The sequence below is a fragment of the Colobus angolensis genome, unplaced genomic scaffold, assembly GCF_000951035.1.
Source record: "Colobus angolensis palliatus isolate OR3802 unplaced genomic scaffold, Cang.pa_1.0 Scaffold37, whole genome shotgun sequence".
In the NCBI taxonomy this organism is placed as follows: domain Eukaryota; kingdom Metazoa; phylum Chordata; class Mammalia; order Primates; family Cercopithecidae; genus Colobus; species Colobus angolensis.
In genome coordinates, this window is record NW_012117043.1 from 9,012,314 (window position 1) to 9,033,797 (window position 21,484).

The 21,484-nt window shown below is 37.4% G+C and overlaps 1 protein-coding gene across 2 annotated transcripts in view; it reads right to left on the bottom strand.

Annotated features, from left to right (window-relative positions):
• Nucleotides 1–21,484, bottom strand: part of STXBP4 (syntaxin binding protein 4) — a 212,961-nt gene that overhangs the window by 156,016 nt on the left and 35,461 nt on the right. For both annotated transcript variants that reach the window (XM_011953762.1, XM_011953761.1), the window contains exons 5-8: nucleotides 16,112–16,218; nucleotides 15,721–15,931; nucleotides 14,677–14,752; nucleotides 7,486–7,577 (exon numbers count right to left, since the gene is read on the bottom strand). In XM_011953762.1, the coding sequence (XP_011809152.1) occupies nucleotides 7,486–7,577; nucleotides 14,677–14,752; nucleotides 15,721–15,931; nucleotides 16,112–16,218 (486 nt within the window). The remainder of the gene's footprint in view (nucleotides 1–7,485; nucleotides 7,578–14,676; nucleotides 14,753–15,720; nucleotides 15,932–16,111; nucleotides 16,219–21,484) is intronic.

Sequence of the window (21,484 nt, forward strand, 5' to 3'; positions counted from 1 at the left end):
AGGAGGAAGCGGTTAATTTTCCTTTCCACTGTGGCGTGATCGACCTCAGCAATTTCTGCCAGCGGCTAGGCAAGTGGTCCGAAATTAATTACATACAAGGCTTTTGGGCCTTACGCTCTTGTCCCTATACTCCTCGCTCTCTCCACCCCCTTCCTTCCTGCCCAGACTCCTCCTCCTTCCCCCATCCAGAGTCCTCCTTCCTCCTCCTTATCTACTAGTAATCCACTCGGTCCCGTGCCTCCTTCGGGGCCCCCAACTGGCTGTCTTGAGTCCCCTATCTCTGCCCACACCCTCCTACAGTGTTAGCACCTTTGCGAGAGGTGGCTGGGGGCGGAGGGGGTAATCAGAGTACATGTCCCTTTTTCATTGGCTGATCTTTCCAAAATTGAGAAGCGTTTAGGTGATTTCTCAGCTAACCCTACCATATACATAAAGGAATTTAGATACCTTTGTCAGGCCTATGACTTAACTTGGCATGACCTCCAGGTTATCCTAACCTCTACCCTAAACTGACTGAGGTTCTAACCCAATATACCTGGTTAGATCCGGCCTCCCCCACAGGGGCCACCATTTTGGTGTCTTATTTCATTTCTCAATCAGCTCCTGACATTCGTAAAAAACTTCTAAAGGTAGAGGATGGTCCTCAGACACCAATACAAGACCTAGTTAAATTAGCCTTTAAGGTCTATAACTCCAGAGAGGAGACGGCTGAGGCACAGCTCCTAGCAGCAGCTTTACAGCCCAGTCGTAACCGCAGGCCAGAGAGCACATACTCCGCAGACTCCAAGGCTACAAAAGGAGCTGCTATAAGTGCGGCAAGGCAGGACACTATGCCAACAGGTGTCCGCAAGGTCCCCGAGCCCCAACGCAGCCTTGCTATAAGTGCAAGGCATCAGAACATTGGGCCAGTGAATGTCCTAACCCTCGTCCACCAGCAACCCCCTGCCCTGCTTGCCAGCAGGGAGGACACTGGAAGTCTGATTGCCCCACCCTGAGAACAGGTGCCGTGCCTCCATGTGACCCCCTTTCCCAGGATCCTGGGAGCTCCTTCCAGCTCCTACATCTGGACGACGACAACTGAAGGTGCCGAGACTCGGGGACCCCCATCACCCTCGCCAAGCCGCGGGAAACTCTCCTGGTAGCGGGTAAGACAATTAATTTTTTAATCGACAGCGAGGCTACCTATTCTGTTTTGCTGTCCTTCTCTGGACCTAGCCTTCCATCCAATATCTCTGTAGTAGGAGTAAGCAGAAAGCCATCCATTCCATGAAAAACTCCACTCCTTAATTGCTGCCTGGCCAACAACTACTTTGCGCACTCGTTCCTCATTCCCAGCTAAAAAGGGCCCCTACCAAAAGCAATCAGTGGAAATCAGTTTGGCTTTCCCCCACTCGCCTCAAACTTACTAAATTTTCTTAACTATCTCATACTCCCCAACCTTGCCAGGACCATCCTTCTAAGTTTTGCCCATATTCCAACAAATGCTTCCATTCCTCATTCCTATACTAATACTGTGCCTTATTTTATTCTTCATCCGTGCGTCCAAATACCAACCATAGGCCCCGACCTTAACGACGCCCCTTAACAGCAGGAAGTAGCCAGACAGACCACAGCGCCCCTTTATCACTACTATCAATAAAAGGTTGGACTGTTTGGAGGAACGGAGGCAGGATGGTGCACTTCCGGGTTCTTCTTCACCAACTTTTCCCGCGTGCGCGAAAATGCAGCCAGCGCCAGGGAGGGTGCAGACCAACCGGGCACGCGCCAGGTGACGTCAATCCAAAGAGACCAAGATTTACCTGGTTGCACCTGCGGAACGCCCCCCGACACGCCCGTGCCCCACCTATTGCCCTCCCACTCCTAGAAAAGCTGCTCTGGGCCAGTGAGCCACGCGGCCTTCCTGAGTCCTCATTCCTGTCGGGATGTCGGGACTGCAGGAAATCCGTCTGAGAGCCCCACCGGGGGGACTCTGCCGGCCTCCTTTGCCGGAGGCTGACAGACCTCTTCCCCACACCTTAGGTTACCAAAAATAAACTTGCAGTTTTGCTCCTACACTTGCCTACCTGCTGGTTCTTTTGTGCCCGCTCGGCTGGTCTTAGAAAAACAAATCACCATTCACTTAAATATCAGGCTCTATTACTTGAAAGGCCAGTGCTGCAACTGCGCACTTGTGCAACTCTTAACCTGGCCACATTTCTTCCAGACAATGAAGAAAAGATAGAATAACTGTCAAAAAATAATTGCTCAACCTATACCACTTGAGGGGACCTTCTAAAGGTTCCCTTGACTGATCCTGACCTCAACTTGTATACTGACACAAGTTCCTTTGTAGAAAAAGGACTTCAAAAAGCGGGGTATGCAGTGGTCAGTGATAATGGAATACTTGAAAGTAATCCCCTCACTCCAGGAACTAGTGCTCAGCTGGCAGAACTAATAGCCCTCACTCGGGCACTAGAATTAGGAGAAGGAAAAAGGGTAAATATATATACAGACTCTAAGTATGCTTACCTAGTTCTCCATGCCCATGAGGCAATATGGAAAGAAAGGGAATTCCTAACTTCTGAGGGAACACCTATCAAACATCAGGAAGCCATCAGGAGATTACTATTGGCTATACAGAAACCTAAAGAGGTGGCAGTCTTACACTGCTGGGGTCATCAGAAAGGAAAGGGAAATAAAAGTGAACCGCCAAACAGATATTGAGGCAAAAAGAGCCACAAGGCAGGATCCTCCATTAGAAATGCTTATAGAAGGACCCCTAGTATGGAGTCATCCCCTCTGGGAAACCAAGCCCCAGTACTCAGAAGAAGAAATAGAATGGGGAACCTCACGAGGACATAGTTTCCTCCCCTCAGGATAGCTAGCCACTAAAGAAGGAAAAATACTTTTGCCTGCAGCTAAGCAATGGCACACTGTGAAGTGTGCCAAAGAAATAATCCCCTGCACTGCAGGTTATACATTTCAATCCCTGTATCTTTAACCTCCTTGTTAAGTTTGTCTCTTCCAGAATTGAAGCTGTAAAACTACAAATGGTTCTTCAAATGGAGCCCCCGATGCAGTCCATGACTCAGATCTACTGCAGACCCCTGGACTGGCCTGCTAGCCCATGCTCCGATGTTAATGACATTGAAGGCACCCCTCCCGAGGAAATCTCAACTGCACAACCCCTGCTACACCCCAATTCAGCAGGAAGCAGTTAGAGCAGTCGTCGGCCAACCTCCCCAACAGCACTTGGGTTTTCCTGTTGAGAGGGGGGACTGAGGGACAGGACTAGCTGGATTTCCTAGGCCGACTAAGAATCCCTAAGTCTAGCTGGGAAGGCGACCGCATTCACCTTTAAAAACAGGGCTTGCAACTTAGCTCACACCCGACCAATCAGGTAGTAAAGACAGCTCACTAAAATGCTAATTAGGCAAAAACAGGAGGTAAAGAAATAGCCAATCATCTATCGTCTGAGAGTACAGTGGGAGAGACAATGATCGGGATATAAACCCAGGCATTCAAGCTGCCAATGGCTACCCTCTTTGGGTCCCCTCCCTTTCTATGGGAGCTCTGTTTTCACTCTATTAAATCTCGCAACTGCCAAAAAAAAAAAAAAAAAAAAAAAGGCAAACTAAAAAAAAAAAAAAAAAAAAAAAAAAAAAGGGAAGAAAAAGATAAGAAAATAAACTCTTTGATCCCACAATATTTAAAATAAGTGAAAATTTTAAAAAAATACAGAAATGACGAACTCAAAATTTCCCCTCTTTTGGGGACAGGTACATATGATCAAGAAGAAATACATTAGCAACGTCAAAGGTTCTGATTCTTAAGTTGGGTAATGGGTAAATGTGTGCTTGCTTTATTATTCTTTAAACTGTATATGTATAATACATTCTTGTATAGGGTGAATGTTTTAATATAAAGAAATAAAAAATTTTATAAAAATAATGCAAATAAAGTGTCTGTCACAGAAGGTGCTCAATATATGGTAATTCTTACATAAGTAATAATAAAATTACATAATGCAATTAGCTACAGTATACACTGATCTAGAGCTAAGCTTAGTAATAAATGAGTTTTGTTGAAAGTTCACACTAGATGAATACCGCATGTCATGTTAGGTAAGTTCTTACATTTAAGTTGGAAGTAACATGTTTTATCAAAAAGTAGGTCTCATATGTAAGCACAGTATGTATGGGGAAGAAAGTAAAATAAGTTGGTTCCAATAATTTATTAAATGACTAAGGTCATCTTTTAACCTGAAGCAAAAATAAAAGTTTGTTAATTAGACAAATAAATGTACTGAAGTTTTTCTGATGTCTGAATGATGAATTTTAAAAATTACTTCGTTACAATATTAGTCACACACCTTTCAGCCTAATACAAAGAACATTTCATTAACATTGGGTATGCCATTGCTCTCTACAGTTTTCTTGAAATGTTACAGAAATGGCAAGAGGTAAAAGTAAATATCAGTGAAATGGCATCCATATCCCACAGCATCTTCCATAGGTATAAATATACAGATAATGCAGAGGTACGATATTTGGATTTCAAGCCAAGCAATAAATTGTATCCCTATTTGCTAAGTTTATAATGCATATTTTTAAGTTTAATATTAGGATCAAATGAGACATATCCTATTCATACTTTGATGCAATATATCACTACAAATAACTATGCTGAAATAACATTAAAATATCTGTATATTAAATCATTCTCAGAGTATTCATAGAAAGAGACAAATGTAAATCCAGTTTACGGATAAGGAATTAAATAACTAGTTCAGTGTTATAAATTTCTCTACTTAAACCAATAAAATATAAAAGACTTCATGACAATGCCACATGTATATATACATGTCTGAACATACATGTTTGTCGTGTGTGTGTGTGTGTATACATATATATATATATGAGACATTGTCTTGACAGGTAATTTCCTCTCTGCTTTCCTTAAAAATTGTACCAGGTAGGCTAATTACTTAATAAATTCATAATTAGCAAACATCCTTTCCTTGTGAAATTTTATTAAAACACCAGTTTTCGAGCTGCCACATGTAATGTTTATAGAAGATGAAAAATATATACTAATTTATTTTAAATACCTGATCACATTGGCCTTATTTATTACTGAATAGGAATATGTTAAAACGTAATGGACAATAAAGTTGAATCTGTCTACAAAGTAGCAACCAAGAGAAGGACTTATTTCAAGCTGAGGTGATACTGATATTATGACATTAATATGTAACTATGCAAAACAAGAAGAGTAGCTCAAGAAATAATTGGGGTGGATAGACGCTAATGTAGATTTTAGGAAAAAAGTTATTAAGAGAAATATAATTTCAAATTCTGAAAAAAAAGAATGCTCTACTAAATAAAATTAACAAGTCTATCTTGATTAAGAGCAGAGGCTGAATTTATATCAAATGTGGGTTTCTTTGATGTAAAACTGGCATTTTACTTTTCCACAAAAATAATTTGTTTAGGCTTAAAGCGGAACCAAAACTGGAATTCGGATTTAATGGCCAAGCAACTCATATTTCTCAGAATCAATACAAATTTTGATTTTCATACCTCTAAGAATATTAATCAGATTAAAACTAATATCATGTGCTAGAAAAATTTAAACTAAGTAAAATAACAAAGTCTGTCAGGTAAAGCAGTTAGCTGGATAAATTTCTCCTTATCCAGAAGAATGAACATCTTGGATGTTCAGAAATGTATACTAAATCAATATCATTGAATAATTATTCATTTTTAGATATGTAATAGTCATGCTTTTAAACTTCAAACACTCTTATTTTTGAAAATGTTACTATTAAGTGATTGCAGACCAAGCATTAGCTAGAACTTACATTTTAGCCACAAACAGAAACACACGTTACAAAAGATACTCAGGATTTTGAAAGTATAAAGGAAACATCTCAAGTATCTAATTAATTGGAAAATTTTATGGAGCACAAACCAGCTATTTAAACACTAATAGGTACTACAGGGTCTGTGGTGAAGACACTTATAATTTCATTGATAAAACAAGATACAGAAAAGATTACAGGGCACCAAAAAGTGAAGGTAAGCGCTATTAATGTGCAAAAGAAGGTAATGTTGGTCTGAACTATAAGAGTTAGCAAAGTCTGAATGAAGGAGATGGAATTGAATGACAAAATCCAGGACATGCTGCCTCAAAGTACGGCACTTTGGTGTTTAAGAAAACGGCAGAAGCAGGAAGGTCTTTCTTACCTTCTCTCACCTTTTCTCCCCTGAAGTGGGCTATAAAACTCAGCTGATCCTCCCCTAAAAGCAGATTAAAAGACCCTCATTCCAGAGAGGTCCTCCCTATACCCAGAGGAAAGGAAATATCTTCAACTCTGAAGACACAGAGATGTTAAGAATCTGAACAACCAGGCCTTGCTATGCTCTCCCCAGTTTATTACCATTAGATTATACCCTTTTGTGCTCCAATTACACTTCTGTATGACTGTTCATAAAAATACAGTTTTCCCTGTTTCTTTGGGTTTTCATTTCTGAAGGTTCTCGTCATGTAAAACATACATTAAATAAATCTGCATGCTATTTTCTTGTTAATCTGTCTTTTGTTATAGGTGTCTGGGCCATGAATCTACTGATGGGTGAGAAATCTTTTCTCCCCTGTGTGAGTTAGAATTTAGATAAGATTCAAATTGGCAATGAGAAAGGACTATCATAGGACCAAGCAAAGGTATGGATATGGGAATAAACAGACTGTATACTTTATTTTAGCTATGCATTTTTATACTCTTCCTAAAATGTAAAAATGCTTTATCCTCAAAAACTGACAGGAAGGTAGAGGTTGTGGACTTTCAGCAGTATATCCATTTTACATCAAAAAAAAAAAACACTGGCTTATTTTTCCCTTCAGATCCCTGGTAACCTGATAAGAAATGCTTTCGAGTGCTTTTCTGCCTTTAATTTTTCTTTTTAAATTATCTTAAGTTTCTTTTACATCAGAGTCTCAATGTTCCACTGTCCCCAGGACTATTTTTTAGTGCTTTAGTATATTGCCACCATCTTTCTATATTTAGTGGACATCTTGACTATTTTGTTCTTTAAAATTTTGTTTCTCTTTACTTAAAAAAAATTGAATAATGGACTATTACTTGATTGCATTTATTGCCATTATCTATGAAGCCTCATCTACTTTGCCATAATTTGTTACATCTTTGCATATATTCTAGACTATAAAAATCATATTTGTCTTATTCTCAGAGGAGAAAACTGTTTGATCCAAATGGCAATTTAGTTATGAAAGATTTTATTTCTATTTTGTACTAGTGAACCAACATGAACTACCAAATTCAAATGTGAATTAAATAATTTAAATCCAAACTGCCATTCATTTACTTGTAAATAAGTAACTTCAAGAAACTAATGACTCCAGTACTCTATCCTCTCAGAGAAGGAGAGTACTTCTTTCCTGTTTTTGTCTTATGGAAGAAAAATGAAAATTTAAAGGATTTACCATTTCCAGTTTCTCTGCCTTAAAGCGAACAGAGGGATTTAGGGAGATCTTTTCTTGTAGTCCATAATTTTCAGTCCAGGTAGAAGCAACATCTAAGAGACAACAGGGTGCACATTAATTGGGAACTTAATTGGAATAGAAATTTTCATTTGACAGTATATGTTCTGAGTTCCTGCTGTTCAAAAATAATTATAGCTAATCAGTTGGCAGCTGTTAGTTTTGTTTTCGTAACTTTTTCTTTTTTCTTTTCTTTTCTTTTTTTTTGAGACGGAGTCTCACTCTGTCACCCAGGCTGGAGTGCAGTGGCGTGATCTTGGCTCAATGTCTGCCTCCTGGGTTCAAGCGATTCTTCTGCCTCAGCCTCCCGGGTACCTGGGACTATAGGTGCATGCCACCACGCCTGGCTAATTTTTGTATTTTTAGTTAGAGACAGGGTTTCACTATGTTGGCCAGGCAGGTCTCGAACTGCTGACCTCAGGTGATCCGCCTCCCTCAGACTCGCAAACTGCCGGGATTACAGGAGTGAGCCACTGCACCCGGCCAGTTTTCATAATTTTTTTAAGTCTAAATTTTTTATATAAGCTGACTTCACTTAAGTCCTAAGATACAAGAGTAGCCAATTATGCATTGTGAAGTCCCAAAGATATATTAACTTAAAAGACAAACATACATCCCACCACTACTACATCACCACAATGCCTTAAAAAGATAAAGTCTTTTTGTTCAAAGATGTTGATATTTTTTCTAGTGGTAAAAGTGTTTTGTGAATTCTGAAGTACTCTGGAAAAAAACATAAATGCAAGTCATTTCAAGTTTGCACATAAAGTATTATATAGATTCTGCACTTTGAGCTAAAAATCTTATCTCTTATTTTAAAGACAGGTTACATTTCAAGTAGCATAAATGAATTTGCAAGAGCTAAAAGTCATACACTTCTTATCCATTTTCCTACATCTTCTCAATATACCCTGATTATTTAAACCAGCCTTTGTCCTTATTGCATGAATAAAAAAGATGCTACAAAAGACCAGAACTTGAAATACTGTATGTTTTAATATGCCAAAGTTTGTAAAACAAATTCCTGTAATTCATGTTGATCTTACTATCTAAATTGCCACTATTCTAAATACACTTTTAAATGATATTTTACTAGTTCTACATAGAAACAAGAGGAAGAAGAAAAATCTTTGGAAAATGTCACATCTTTATGCAGTGTTTTAATTTTTTAAAATTTCTCAGAGCATCTGTCTCTAAGTACAAAATGATTTGCATTCTCTTAAGAATATAAGAAGTGCATATGAAAATAAATAGTCTTCCTCTAAACCTTTAACACATCCTTAACATTCTATGTAAAATCTTTAATATAGCTTATAGGTGTCAAGATCATAAAAAAATGGATGCTGACTTTTAGCTTCAAATGGAATTAAACTTTGAAAAAGACTGATTTTAGTATTAAATAGAATTTTTACAATTCTGATAAAAGTAAGTGAATCTCCTTTGTAACCATATCTAATTGTTGGCTATGAAATTAAAAATAATATATACATAATGTATATATATACACACACATATACATATATGCATATATACACATACATATGTGGGTATGCATATATATACACACATATACATATACACACATATACATATACACACATATATGTGTATGTGTGTGTGTATGCACATATAATTTTTTTATATACATACATGTAATTTTTTTCCTCTCCTAAGAGAAATTCTATGCCAAACCTAAAGTGTAGTATAAAGATCAGCATGGAGTGGAATGATATGGAAGATCAACCAGCAGATAACTTTATTTTTCATCCTTTAAGGTTTGGATATGTGAAGCTTGTCCAACGACTTCCAGCTTGGTGTTTGGCCTGCAATTAAGGCATATTAACACTAGGTGGACCCAAGTGAACCTGATTATGGTCTCAAAGACTAAACCTGGGCTTGAATTATTCATTTCGTGTTAAGTAATTCAAAGAGTTGCAGAGGGGAGAGCAAGGGGAAGAGAGGAGAATGAAAGAAGGTGAGACAGGAACACTTACAACATTGACATACTGAGGAATGTGTTCTCACGTTTTCCTACATCTAAGCATAAAAATTTGCTATATCGGCTGGGTGCAGTGGCTCACGCCTGTAATCCCAGCACTTTGGGAGGCTGAGGCAGGCGGATAATGAGGTCAGGAGATCAAGACCATCTTGACTAACACGGTGAAACCCCATCTCTACTAAAAATACAAAAAATTAGCGGGGTGTGGTGGCGGGCACCTGTAGTCCCAGCTACTCAGGAGGCTGAAGCAGGAGAATGGTGTGAACCCGGGAGGCGGAGCTTGTAGTGAGCCGAGATTGTGCCACTGCACTCCAGCCTGAGGGACAGAGCGAGACTCTGTTAAAAAAAAAAAAATTGCTATATCTCACAGTGAAAAGAACAGAAGCTCCTATTTATGCTTACTTCTATCTAAACAGTAAACTATGTACCTATATAAGCTCATTCATCTTCACAGTGACCACAGTGACCACAGATGTTATAATTCCCATCCCAAAGATAAAAGACCAAGGCAGGAAAAGGTAAAGAAATTAGCCTAGGTCACGTAGCTAGTACATGATAATGTTAGGAGTCTAATCTCTTGTGACTCCAGACCAATGTTCTTAAATGTGTTCAACATCTTTCATAATTGGTTTGCTTGTCTACAAAGTTGGAGGAATAAACCAGACTGCCTCACAGGAGTTAGAAGATCAACAATATCATAGAAAACTACTGTGAAAACGTATACAGTATTATTAATATCAACACAGAGACACTGTATTATAAGGAGATTTAATGTAAGACTATACTAACCTTCATTTAACAATATGGAATCAGGGCTTAACAATATCTTTTTCCAGACAACTTACACCTTTACTTTTGAGTTAAAACCTTAAGAGGGTCTGTGTATAACTCCAGCATACTTTGTCAATTCAGAGTAGCTTTACCCGAAAGCCCCTCACAGACAGTTTTCCTCATCTGCCAATGACATCTCTCTATCCCAGCCCCAAGCTCTTTATTCGCGCCTCTCTGGGGGAGTGAGTATTTCCAAGTATGGCTTATTATTCTCTTGGATCTCTCTCCTTCTTGTCTTTCTCCTTCTCTTCCTCCTTCCCCCTCCTTCTCCTTTCTTTAGAGACAGCGTCTTAGTCTTGCTCTGTCTCCCAGGCTGGAGTGCAGTATCCTGAACACAGCTCGCTGCAACCTTGACCTCCTGGGCTCACGTGATCCTCCCACCTCAGATTCCCAAGTGGCTGGAACCACAGGTGCATGCCACTATGCCCAGCTAATTTTTTAATTTTTGTAGAAACAGGGTCTTGCAATATTGCCCAAGCTGGTCTTGAACCCCTGGGCTCAAGTGATTTCTCCCATCTCGACCTTCCAAAGTGCTGAGATTATAGGCGTGAGCCACCATGCCTGGCCTCTCTCGGATCTTCTGTTCCTATTCTCTTTGTAGCAGCAGAAGGAATGTTTTGTAAGGAAAGGATCAATACAATTTACTTAATATTATGAACTCTGAATGGATATTTTTCCCCATAACTACTTTATTTCAGTTTCAAAAGACTTGGTCTAAAGGAATTAAGTCTTTACACTATTAGTAAAGGTAAAATAATGACTATTTCTTCATGCAACAATTCTTCTTTTTTTTTTTTTGAGATGGTGTCTTGCTCTGTCACCCAGGCTGGAGTACAGTGGCATAATCTCAGCTCACTGCAACCTCTGCCTTCCGGGTTCAAGCAATTCTCCTGCCTCAGCCTCCCGACTAGCTGGGACTTCAGGCATGTACCACCATGCCTGGCTAATTTTTTTTTTTTTTTCATTTTTAGTAGAGATGGGGTTTCACTATGTTGGTCAGGCTGGTCTCGAACTCCTGACCTCAAGTGATCTGCCTATCTCGGTCTCTCAAAGTGCTGGGATTACAGACGTGATATTCAACTTATATACAGCACTAGTGAACAACTCTGGATTTTGAAATAAATTTCTGTAATAGCATCACATTTTTGAAAACATTTAAATATTATGTGGATTTTTAAAATTCTAACCAATTTTTACACTTTGGGATGATTTTTAGATAAGAACAGACATAGAACTATCTAATTACATTTACTTTTGTTGAGGTTAACATTAAAATTTGTTTATATTTTTTGAATTAGTATCAGGTAATTGAAGAAATCTAGAAGTGGTGGTTAATTTCTGATTTGTAACCATCTATAATTAGGTACTTATAACATGCAGATCACAACATATATAAATTATCTAGAGATAATTTAGAGGTGATTTTGCCTTTTTTCCACTCCCCAGAAATATCTTGCCTATTACATTTATGTAGAAGAAAATGAGACTGAGTTGACACAATTTCTACTCTAGAAAAATGTTCCATCTTAATTGTATTTTAGTATTTACTTTACCTATAACTTACTTAAATATATTTTTCACTAACCTATTTTTCTACTACAAAATCTACCACTGTTCTTATAGCGACTGGTATAAATTTACCTGAGATTATTATTGCTTTTTTTTTGAGACGGAGTCTCGCTCTGTCACTCAGGCTGGAGTGCTGTGGCCGGATCTCAGCTCACTGCAAGCTCCGCCTCCCGGGTTCACGACATTCTCCTGCCTCAGCCTCCCAGGTAGCTGGGACTACAGGCGCCGCCACCTCGCCCGGCTAGTTTTTTGTATTTTTTGGTAGAGACGGGGTTTCACCGTGTTAGCCAGGATGGTCTCGATCTCCTGACCTCGTGATCCGCCCGTCTCGGCCTCCCAAAGTGCTGGGATTACAGGCTTGAGCCACCGCGCCCGGCCGAGATTATTATTGTTAACAAGATCTCTGCTCTAATCACACTTGACTCTTACAGTCATTTGACCTCTAGCTCATCCTTAGTTCTTTTATTTGTGGTGCTTCCTTAACTTGAAACAATCTCCTGTGTTCAGTTATCAATTGATGTTTACCATGTTTTTCAAGATATGGATAATGTCTGACTTTTGCCAAGAAATTTTTCTTAATTTCTGCATATTGTGACAGATTCCTTGTTACATACTAGTTTTTGGGGTCAAGGGGAGGACATAAAATTGAATCAAGAATTGGAAGCTTTTCCTTCTGCTCTATAAATGTGACCTAGAATATTATCTGAGCTATACTCTAAGCTATAGGTTCTATATTATTAGTAACAGGAAAATTTAGTAAGCATATACTATGCACTAATTACAATATAAGTGCTTGACATGCATGATCGTGTTTAATCCTCATAACAACGACATGTAACTTGTAACTATTTCAAGGTTACAGAGTTAATAAGATGAAAGCAAGAACTTGAACACTGAGTCTGTATTCAGAGTCTGGTGGTAACCACTGTGCCTTCCTTATACCATACTCATAGCACTCACTACTTCTTTCCTTAGGCCTCTATGTTCATGTCTTTACATAATTTGTGTAAATGTGTTATTCATCCACAAGACAGAATGGTTTTTAGAGTAACAAAACCACCCACATCCTGCTCCGATTAACACAAAAAATTGCAAATAGTAGCTGCTTGATAAAATAAACATACACACACATCTATAAACAAACACATGCATATAAATTAGAATGTTTCCTAATTTGAATAATTAGAATTTTTAGCCCAATGTTTTAGTTCACAATATACTATTAAGTATCTCACAGAAAATATCCTAATTTCTTCATAAATCCCATTGTACTGTATTCTATATAACATAGTAAATCCTTACTGAATAAAAGGTTAAAAGAGGCATTGAATAGTTCAATTACTTTGAAAGTTAAAAACATGTTATATAATTATTAATATTTTATAATATAATCAAGGAATAAAGGATTCTGACTTCCATCATCCAGCAATTTTGATGTTCATCTCATGACTGTTTCATTTGTCTTTTTCTTCTCATATGGGTTCCCAGTTTAAAATAAATATAGTACATCCAGAGACTAGAAATTAATTATGTAAGAGGAATAATACTATAAAGTTTCTAAGGGTCAATAAATCTAAGCAAATATAACTCATGGCTGAAGATTGCTATTAACCTACTGGTAAATACCACCCCAAATTGGAGTAAACCACTGTGGAATATAGTATAAACTCCTGTAAAGATTGGCAGCTATTGGGCTGGGAGCAGTGGCTCATGCCTGTAATCCCAGCACTTTGGGAGGCTGAGACAGGCAGATCACGAGGTCAGGAGATCAAGATCATCCTGGCTAACACGGTGAAACCCCGTCTCTACTAAAAGTACAAAAAATTAGTTGGGCATGGTGGCAGGCACCTGTAGTCCCAGCTACTTGGGAGGCTGAACCAGGAGAATGGCATGAACCCAGGAGGCAGAGCTTTGACAGAGCGAGAATCCGTCTCAAAAAAAAGATTGGTTGCTATTTAATTTAAATTAATGCCTCCTTATTTTTCTGTTCTTATATAAATAATGCTATTAAAACAAAACTAAAATATACAGGTAAAAATTTGCATTATAATTAGGCATATATAATTAGTTTTTCAGTTATGTTTAGTCTTTTTATCATTGTGTTTAACTTTTGGAGATAATTTCAGGGGACTTTTTCTTGATATTGATCCTGTAAACACCTTACAGCCAAATAAAAATCCTTATTTTACACTTGGCTTAGATAATTAATGCTTTATTGTTTTAAAAAGTCAGTAAATCATTTTATGGTAATTAAGACTCAATAATAATGAATTAACAATACTGACATCCTTTCTAATTGATATCCATATGATTTCTTCCAAAAAAAAAGATACATTTCTTTTCTTAAGGTATGCTCCCTTCTATAATGTGTTTTCTGAAAGGTGTATTTAATATGTCTCATCAGTATTGCACTAAAAGGACACGGCAACCTAATCTTGATATTTATAGAAGACTTTTCATTATTTGATTTAAACAATTCATTAATTATTATGGCTTTATAAACATTGTTATGACAATGCATCTTTTGAAATTTCAACTCTTTGTTCAGGGAAATTTCTAGTAAAAGTCATATTTTAACAGGGACCAACGTAAAGACATTAGTTTTACTTTTTCATTCACTGAAGGAACAAAGACATAATTCACCCTTCTTCGAAGTCTTGAGTCACATTACATACTCCTTATTGAGAGAGAATTGAAAAAAAAAAACAGGAAAGAGAAATTAAACTTGTATTTACCTGTCTTAGACAAACCCACAGTACTGTTTTCTGAAGTAATTGGAATCTGTTCTGTTTTGTTGTATCCAGTTTTTATCTGTGAAAGAAAATGAGGAACATGCAATGTCATTTACTAAAGTAGGTCACTTGAAGCCCATGTTAACATAAAAAGAATGGTTACAGAGATTAAAGTAATTGTCCCTCAAACATGAACCCTCTAAAATTCTGGTATATGCATCTTCAAACAAAGCAATTCAGAATTAAAGGTAACAATTGCTTTCAGCTCTACCACATCCAAGGATAACAAAATATAAGGCCACACATGTTGCCTTTTAAAAGTATTATAGCTGCAAGTGACAAAGTATAAGGGGCTGACAGAAAATCTTATACTCTGTCTCTGTTCAGCATGTACCAGAGACTGAAGTTACCTTTGACGAACTTTATTCTACTGACTAAAAGTCTAAGTTCCCTATTTTACAGCTAACACAGACATAAATAATACACACTTTATTCTATAACTGTAATTTGTTAGGACAATATAGCAGTTAGAAATTGAGTATGTTAATTTTGATATAGAAATTGCCCATTTTGTGTGATTCTACTTGGGTGAACTACAGCACGCATGAAGGTGCGATAACCTCTTAGACTGGATTAGCCTGGGATTAGCCTCACTGTGTGGGAAAGAAGCTAGGGAACAAAAGGAAGATGGCCTGACTTCAGTCAAGCAGAGAACAGAAATGGCAAATAACTAAACCAACTGAAACTAAATATGACATTCTTAACATAGTTTTGAGTAATATCTAGGCATATCTTTGTGGAACCATTTTGTCATGCTGGTATTTTCTAACCAATCATGCTTCTGGCCACAGGACATGCTGACTTAAAATACGTTTATTGAAAACACGGCATAAAAATTTTAAATAGAAAAAAATAAAAATCTTTCAAAGAAATATTAATTTGTTAACAATTTTACTGAAATAATTCTATATGTACATAACCAATGTAAAAATGTATAGGGAATTTATGGAGTACATACATAGAGAAATTTAAGATTACCTGACTTACCTCACAAGAAGGTAAAATGGCATTATTTGTTTTGGGAGTGGATGAGGTCTTTGGGATTAGTATTTCAGGAGGAGAAGAAAAAAAACTAAATGTTGAGGCTTGAGGTCCATATTCTCCTGAAGCTTCTACAAGTGATGTACATGACAGATTTTCTGGCTGAATGTTGTCGGATTTTTGTCTGATGAATGCTATCTCCCAAGCAGATTCTGACCTAGTATTAAAAAGAAATCACTTTATGGATATGCTATGAATACAGTACAACTGAATTCCAAGATAATGTTTCAAATGTTATTAAAAAATATTTCTTATAAAGTACTTAATACATCTTAAATTACTGCTTCCAAGGAGACATCTTAAATGACTCATTCTATCCCATGGGTAGTATAGTTACCTCAACTTGGCTCTGGTAATTATGCTTTTTGCCTCTTCAAATGATACACCAATCATAGATTCCTTGTTGACTGAGACAAGTTGATCTCCTGGTTTCAAACGACCATCCTAACAAAAACAGTAACATTTATAAAGGAACTAATGAGGTATTTAAAAAAAATTGGTGCAATTAAAGCAATAAAAAGTTTTTGTGAAGAACGCCTTCAAAAAGAGTAAAAAGTAAAATCTTAGACAACCTCAGTAGCAAAATGTCTTGATTAAAGTCTGGTTTAGTAATATATATGAGTAAAATGGAATGGTTTGTGCATTCCATGAATAAATTTACATGCTAAAGAATTCTGAATATGGCAGGTACGACATAGGCCAGTATACCAGGAAAAGGGACCTATTTTAAAAACCAAGCACTATGAGGCTGATCAAGCTCTGACTCTGTGATAAAGTGGGCCAAACAACTGTGGGATTATTTCAGAATACAAAACTCATTTACTTTAATTTCTCTGCATTCCTACATATTTTCTCCCACCAAACTGTTCAATGTGCAGTTATCCCACATTGAAATTTTTAAAACTTTAGTCAAGGGTCTTTTTTTTTAACAAAATTTCTACATTTTCAAAATTTTTTGTAGAGATGAGGTCTCATAACATTGCCTAGGCTGGTGTCAAACTCCTGGGCTCAAGCCTAGGAACACCTCGGCCTCCCAAAGTTCCGGGATTACAGGTGAAAGCCACTGCACCTGGTCAAGGATTTTAATTATATTGATCCTACCCGTATTTCAGCATCATCTTTCTTACTAGACCTGCTATCCCCCTGTGATTAAGGCCTAGTTGGCTGTGCATATATTGTTAGCCATGTCCTGCTAATAATGACAATTCTAACTGGCTGCCTGGTGTTGCCTTTGCTAAGGCCTGACTTGCTCATAGCTAGCCTAACTGAATAAGACAGAGCATATCAGGAACAAGAGTTAATGTAGTTGTTAGATAAGTTTCCCAGTTTTTGTCTTTTCTTTTTATTCAAACCAGAAAATAAAGTACAGAGCAACTACCTGACATGCGAGGCAATGTGCCAAACACTTTCACATGTTGAACTTCAGATCTGAATTTTTCACATTGACATTCATGTAGATGTTGAAATAATAATATATTCCTGACCACGTAAACACTTCTGTTAAAAAAGACCAGTACTATTCATTTCTATATTACGACTTTGGTATATAGTTTTCTAAATAATACATTTCAATATTATCAGAAACCATCTATGCAGCCTAATTCTGATTTAACTAACTCATTATACCTAATACTAAGGAACAGTCCCTCTGTAAGCCTTAAGATTCCTTTCCTATACTTTTACAAGATGTAGACTGACAGGAACCTTCTTTTAACTCCAGTTATTATTGTGAACTGAGGGAAGTTGTTTAGCTTTTATGAAGCTCCATTTTCTTAGCTGTAGAATGGGGATAAATATATGTAACACGAGGTTGCTCTAAGAATTAAGTAACGTGTAAATTATACCACATTATAGATGTTAAATAAGATGCGGTGAATGAGACTTCCATATCTGTTGTGGACAATTTTCATACTGATAGCAAATTTAATTATATTACTCATCAGATTGAGAACCTTCAGTGGTTGCCAACTGGTAGGAAAAGTTGAAACTCCTCAACGTCCCAAACCCAGCACAACAAATTTACTGCAACTTATTTTTTCTAGCTTCACCATCCACCTTCCACACCAGCATATAAATTCTTCATTCTACTCTCAGAGAATGTGCCTCAAATCAGCCATGGTTTTTCGAACCTCAATGTTTTTATACATATGAATTCCCATCTAGAATGCCACCATCTACCCTCCCACTTCTCTGCGATAAACTCTGACTTAAACTTCACAGCCCAATTCAAACACTATCTCTGCTGCAAGTTTTCTCTAGTTCCCCAGGATTTACTTAATTGTTGTGTCTTTTTGCTCAAAAAACACTTTTACTTACCTAAAGGATTGCACTTAATCTGTATGGTCCTTATGTTTACACATCCGCTTTTCCCTGCCTTCATGTTAGAATATACTAAATCAGCAACTCCCAATCTAGGGGTAATGATTCTTTTAGTGGGCCAGAATCACCGATTCTTTCAGTTAGGCAGAACTAGAACTCTGTCTTTTTCATGGTTATTTCCCTGGCACAGTGCTAGGTACACAGTAAGTTCACAGTAGGTGAAAAGGGGCCAAGAAACAGTCTGAGGAAATTAGGGTAGCTATGACAGAAATTATAACGGCAAAGGAATAAAGACAGTGACACTGCAAAGGGAACCATCTTGGCTGCTACTTCTTCAGCTCCCACCAGTGGGACTGGTTTCTTCATAGTTTGCCATCCAGAGGCCTGATCCTGCTATTTATCTAAAAGCCTTAGCCCTGGTTCCAGCACTATCCTTAGCGTGAAAACAGATTTCCTCTGAAAGTTAAATATGTCCTACTTCAATGCCACCAATTACATGACGACATTGATTGTGAGACCTATAATTTCAGAGATAGAAGAGGAAAAATTACATATATACACACACTCAGAAGTATATTACATACCGATATATGCATGTTATATATGTGTGTGTGCGCATGCATAGCTTATATGTGTATGTTTTAATGTATGTCTTAGAACCAACTGAAGAAAATATGAAATATACTATCAGATTTGAAGAGAGAATTTTGATTTCTGTCTACTTTCCCTATATTACCAGCAACAAAAGAAAGAAATAAAAACGAACATTTGAGAACTTTAAAGTATTATCGGAAATCTGACACAAAGGCCCAAGGAGGAAGTACCTTGGTGTGGAGCCCAAATGGTGCCAGTGGAAGGGTAAATAAGCAGATCAGAAATCCTCGGAAATGTGACAAAATGACTACGGCACCATTCATTCCTAAATGTAAACTGAGTAAGTATGTATGTGTCAGGCACCACATCAAAGACCAACAATGTTCCTGTGAATAAAATCAGAGAGCATCTTTGCCCTTAAGAAACACTGTCTTGTGGTTCAGGCAGAGTTGATTAAATAATCATAAATATAAACACATCATTACAAACTGAGATAGGTGACACAAAGGAAAGGAACAGGAGTTAGAAGCATATATAGAAAAAATAAAAACTAGCCTAGACTGGGGAAAAGCAGGCAACACAATCCTTAGGCATTAGTATTTGAATTGATAACGAAATAATACAGGAAAGAAAATGGAGTGCTGTTTCCAGACTAAGGGAACATATGACATGGAAAAAAAAAAAAAATTGGCCCCTTCCAGGAACTGAGAAAATGCATAGTGATAGAGAGCCAGAGAAGGAGAGCGCAGAAGCCACACTACATGAAACCTTGTAGGCAACCAAATATTAGTAAGATATAGGTTGGGAGGGAAATAGATATGGCGCATGAGAACAAACAATGTTACTGAAAGAGCTGATTCAAAACTGATGACAGTTTAAGCTCCAGTGATGAGAATGAAGATCAAGAAGACTGATGGATTCAAGAGATATTTACAGAGTAGAAAGTCAATGGTATGTGTTAATGAATCGAATAGTGTTATGGGAGTGGAAATAAATTTTCTGACTTTGTGTACCTGGCTGTCTTTCACCAAGACTAGGTAAACTGGAAGAGACTCTGTTTGGGAAGAGATGAGCAGAATATGGTGTGATGTAAATGTTATGAGTTCAGCTTCAGAAATGTTGAGTTTGAGACACCCTTAAGAAGTCCAAGCAAAAATGTTGATCAGGGAATTGAATATGGGTATAAAGGTTAAAGGAGTGTCTAGGCCAGAAAAAGGGTCTAGGATTGACCCCAGATAGATATGGGACTAGCTGACAGGGTAAAAGGGCCTTGGACCTCTCTTATTTCCTTAACTTTAGCAACTAATATAGTTGTTCTCAATTTATAGGGTGCCTCTAGCTCTTAGAGCTGAGGAAATCTCGGTTCTACTTGAACTGAAAAGATGTATTCATAATATCCCGTATTTGAACTCTGAATATGTTTTTCAAAGAAACATAATATTTTGCTTCTACTAAACCAGTATTTCATTCTCATATTTTCCAGGAGGAAAACATTTGGGGTACGTGGTGGCAAACCATGAATAATTAAAGAAAAGTCCTTCTGAGTTCCAATAACTCCCTTACAGTTTGGAAGATTTGCAAATATAAATGAAATATAATCTAGCTATAAGCTTGAGATTGCCTATATTGTTAATTATGAAACAGTATAATGTTAAAATTACAGAAAGTTAAAGTATTCATATGCATTTAAAAAATATTAACAGTTACTCAGTTCAGTAACTTCATTAAGATAACCTTATGAGTTTGTGTTTCCTATTCTACAGATTATACTATGTAGAAATTCTGTGCAGACTAGAAATTTATAACATGTTAAACCAGTATTTAGAATACAGTAAATGTATCGTTATTAATACATTGTTTTGAAATAGTTATATCAATTTTGTATTTGAAGAATAAATATGCATATGCATACAGCTCTCCATCTTGAGAAAATATTTAAAAATAATGTAAGCACTAGAAAATTACTCTTCTATACTTTTTTTATTTTTTAATTTTTAGAGATGCTCTGTTGCCCAGGCTGGAGTGTAGTGATGCAGTCATAGCTCACCGCAACCTGGAACTCCTGGGCTCAAGGGATCCTTCCGCCTGGGCCTCCAAAAGCGCTGGGATTACAGGCATGAGCCATTGTCCCCGGTCCTCTTCTCCTACACCTTTTTCTATCTTGTCCGTTTTTGGTCAGCTATGACCAGGTAGAAAGAACATTAATAGCTCTGTGCTGCCCTCTAGTGGTAGGTAGAGAATATAGTCAATGAGAAAATTTTGCCTTTTAATACTTCTTTCAATGAAATTCTAAGATAAAGTATGTAAGAATAATTCCTTAATTTGCTATCACTGACAGAAGACAAAGAGTCGTTCAGCACCACTGCTATCAATTTATTACTCTAACTCCAAATAGTTTTCATCGTAATAAACAAGCACAAATTCATGCTCGTCTTAAAAGCAAATTCTTAGGTTAGGCGCGGTGGCTCACGCCTGTAATCCCAGCACTTTGCGATGCTGAGGCAGATGGATCACCTGAGGTCAGGAGTTTGAGACTAGCCTGGCCAAAATGGTGAAACTCCGTCTCTACTAAAAATACAAAAATTAGTTAGGTGTGTTGGCACACACCTGTAATCCCAGCTACTCGGGAAGCTGAGGTGGGAGAATCGCTTGAACCTGGGAGGTGGAGGTTGCAGTGAGCCGAGATTGTGCCACTGCACTCCAGCCTGGGCAACAGGGTGAGACTCTGTCTCAAAAAAAAAAAAAAAAAAAAAAAGCAAGCAAGCAAGCAAATTCTTATCATTTGTTAGGTACCTTG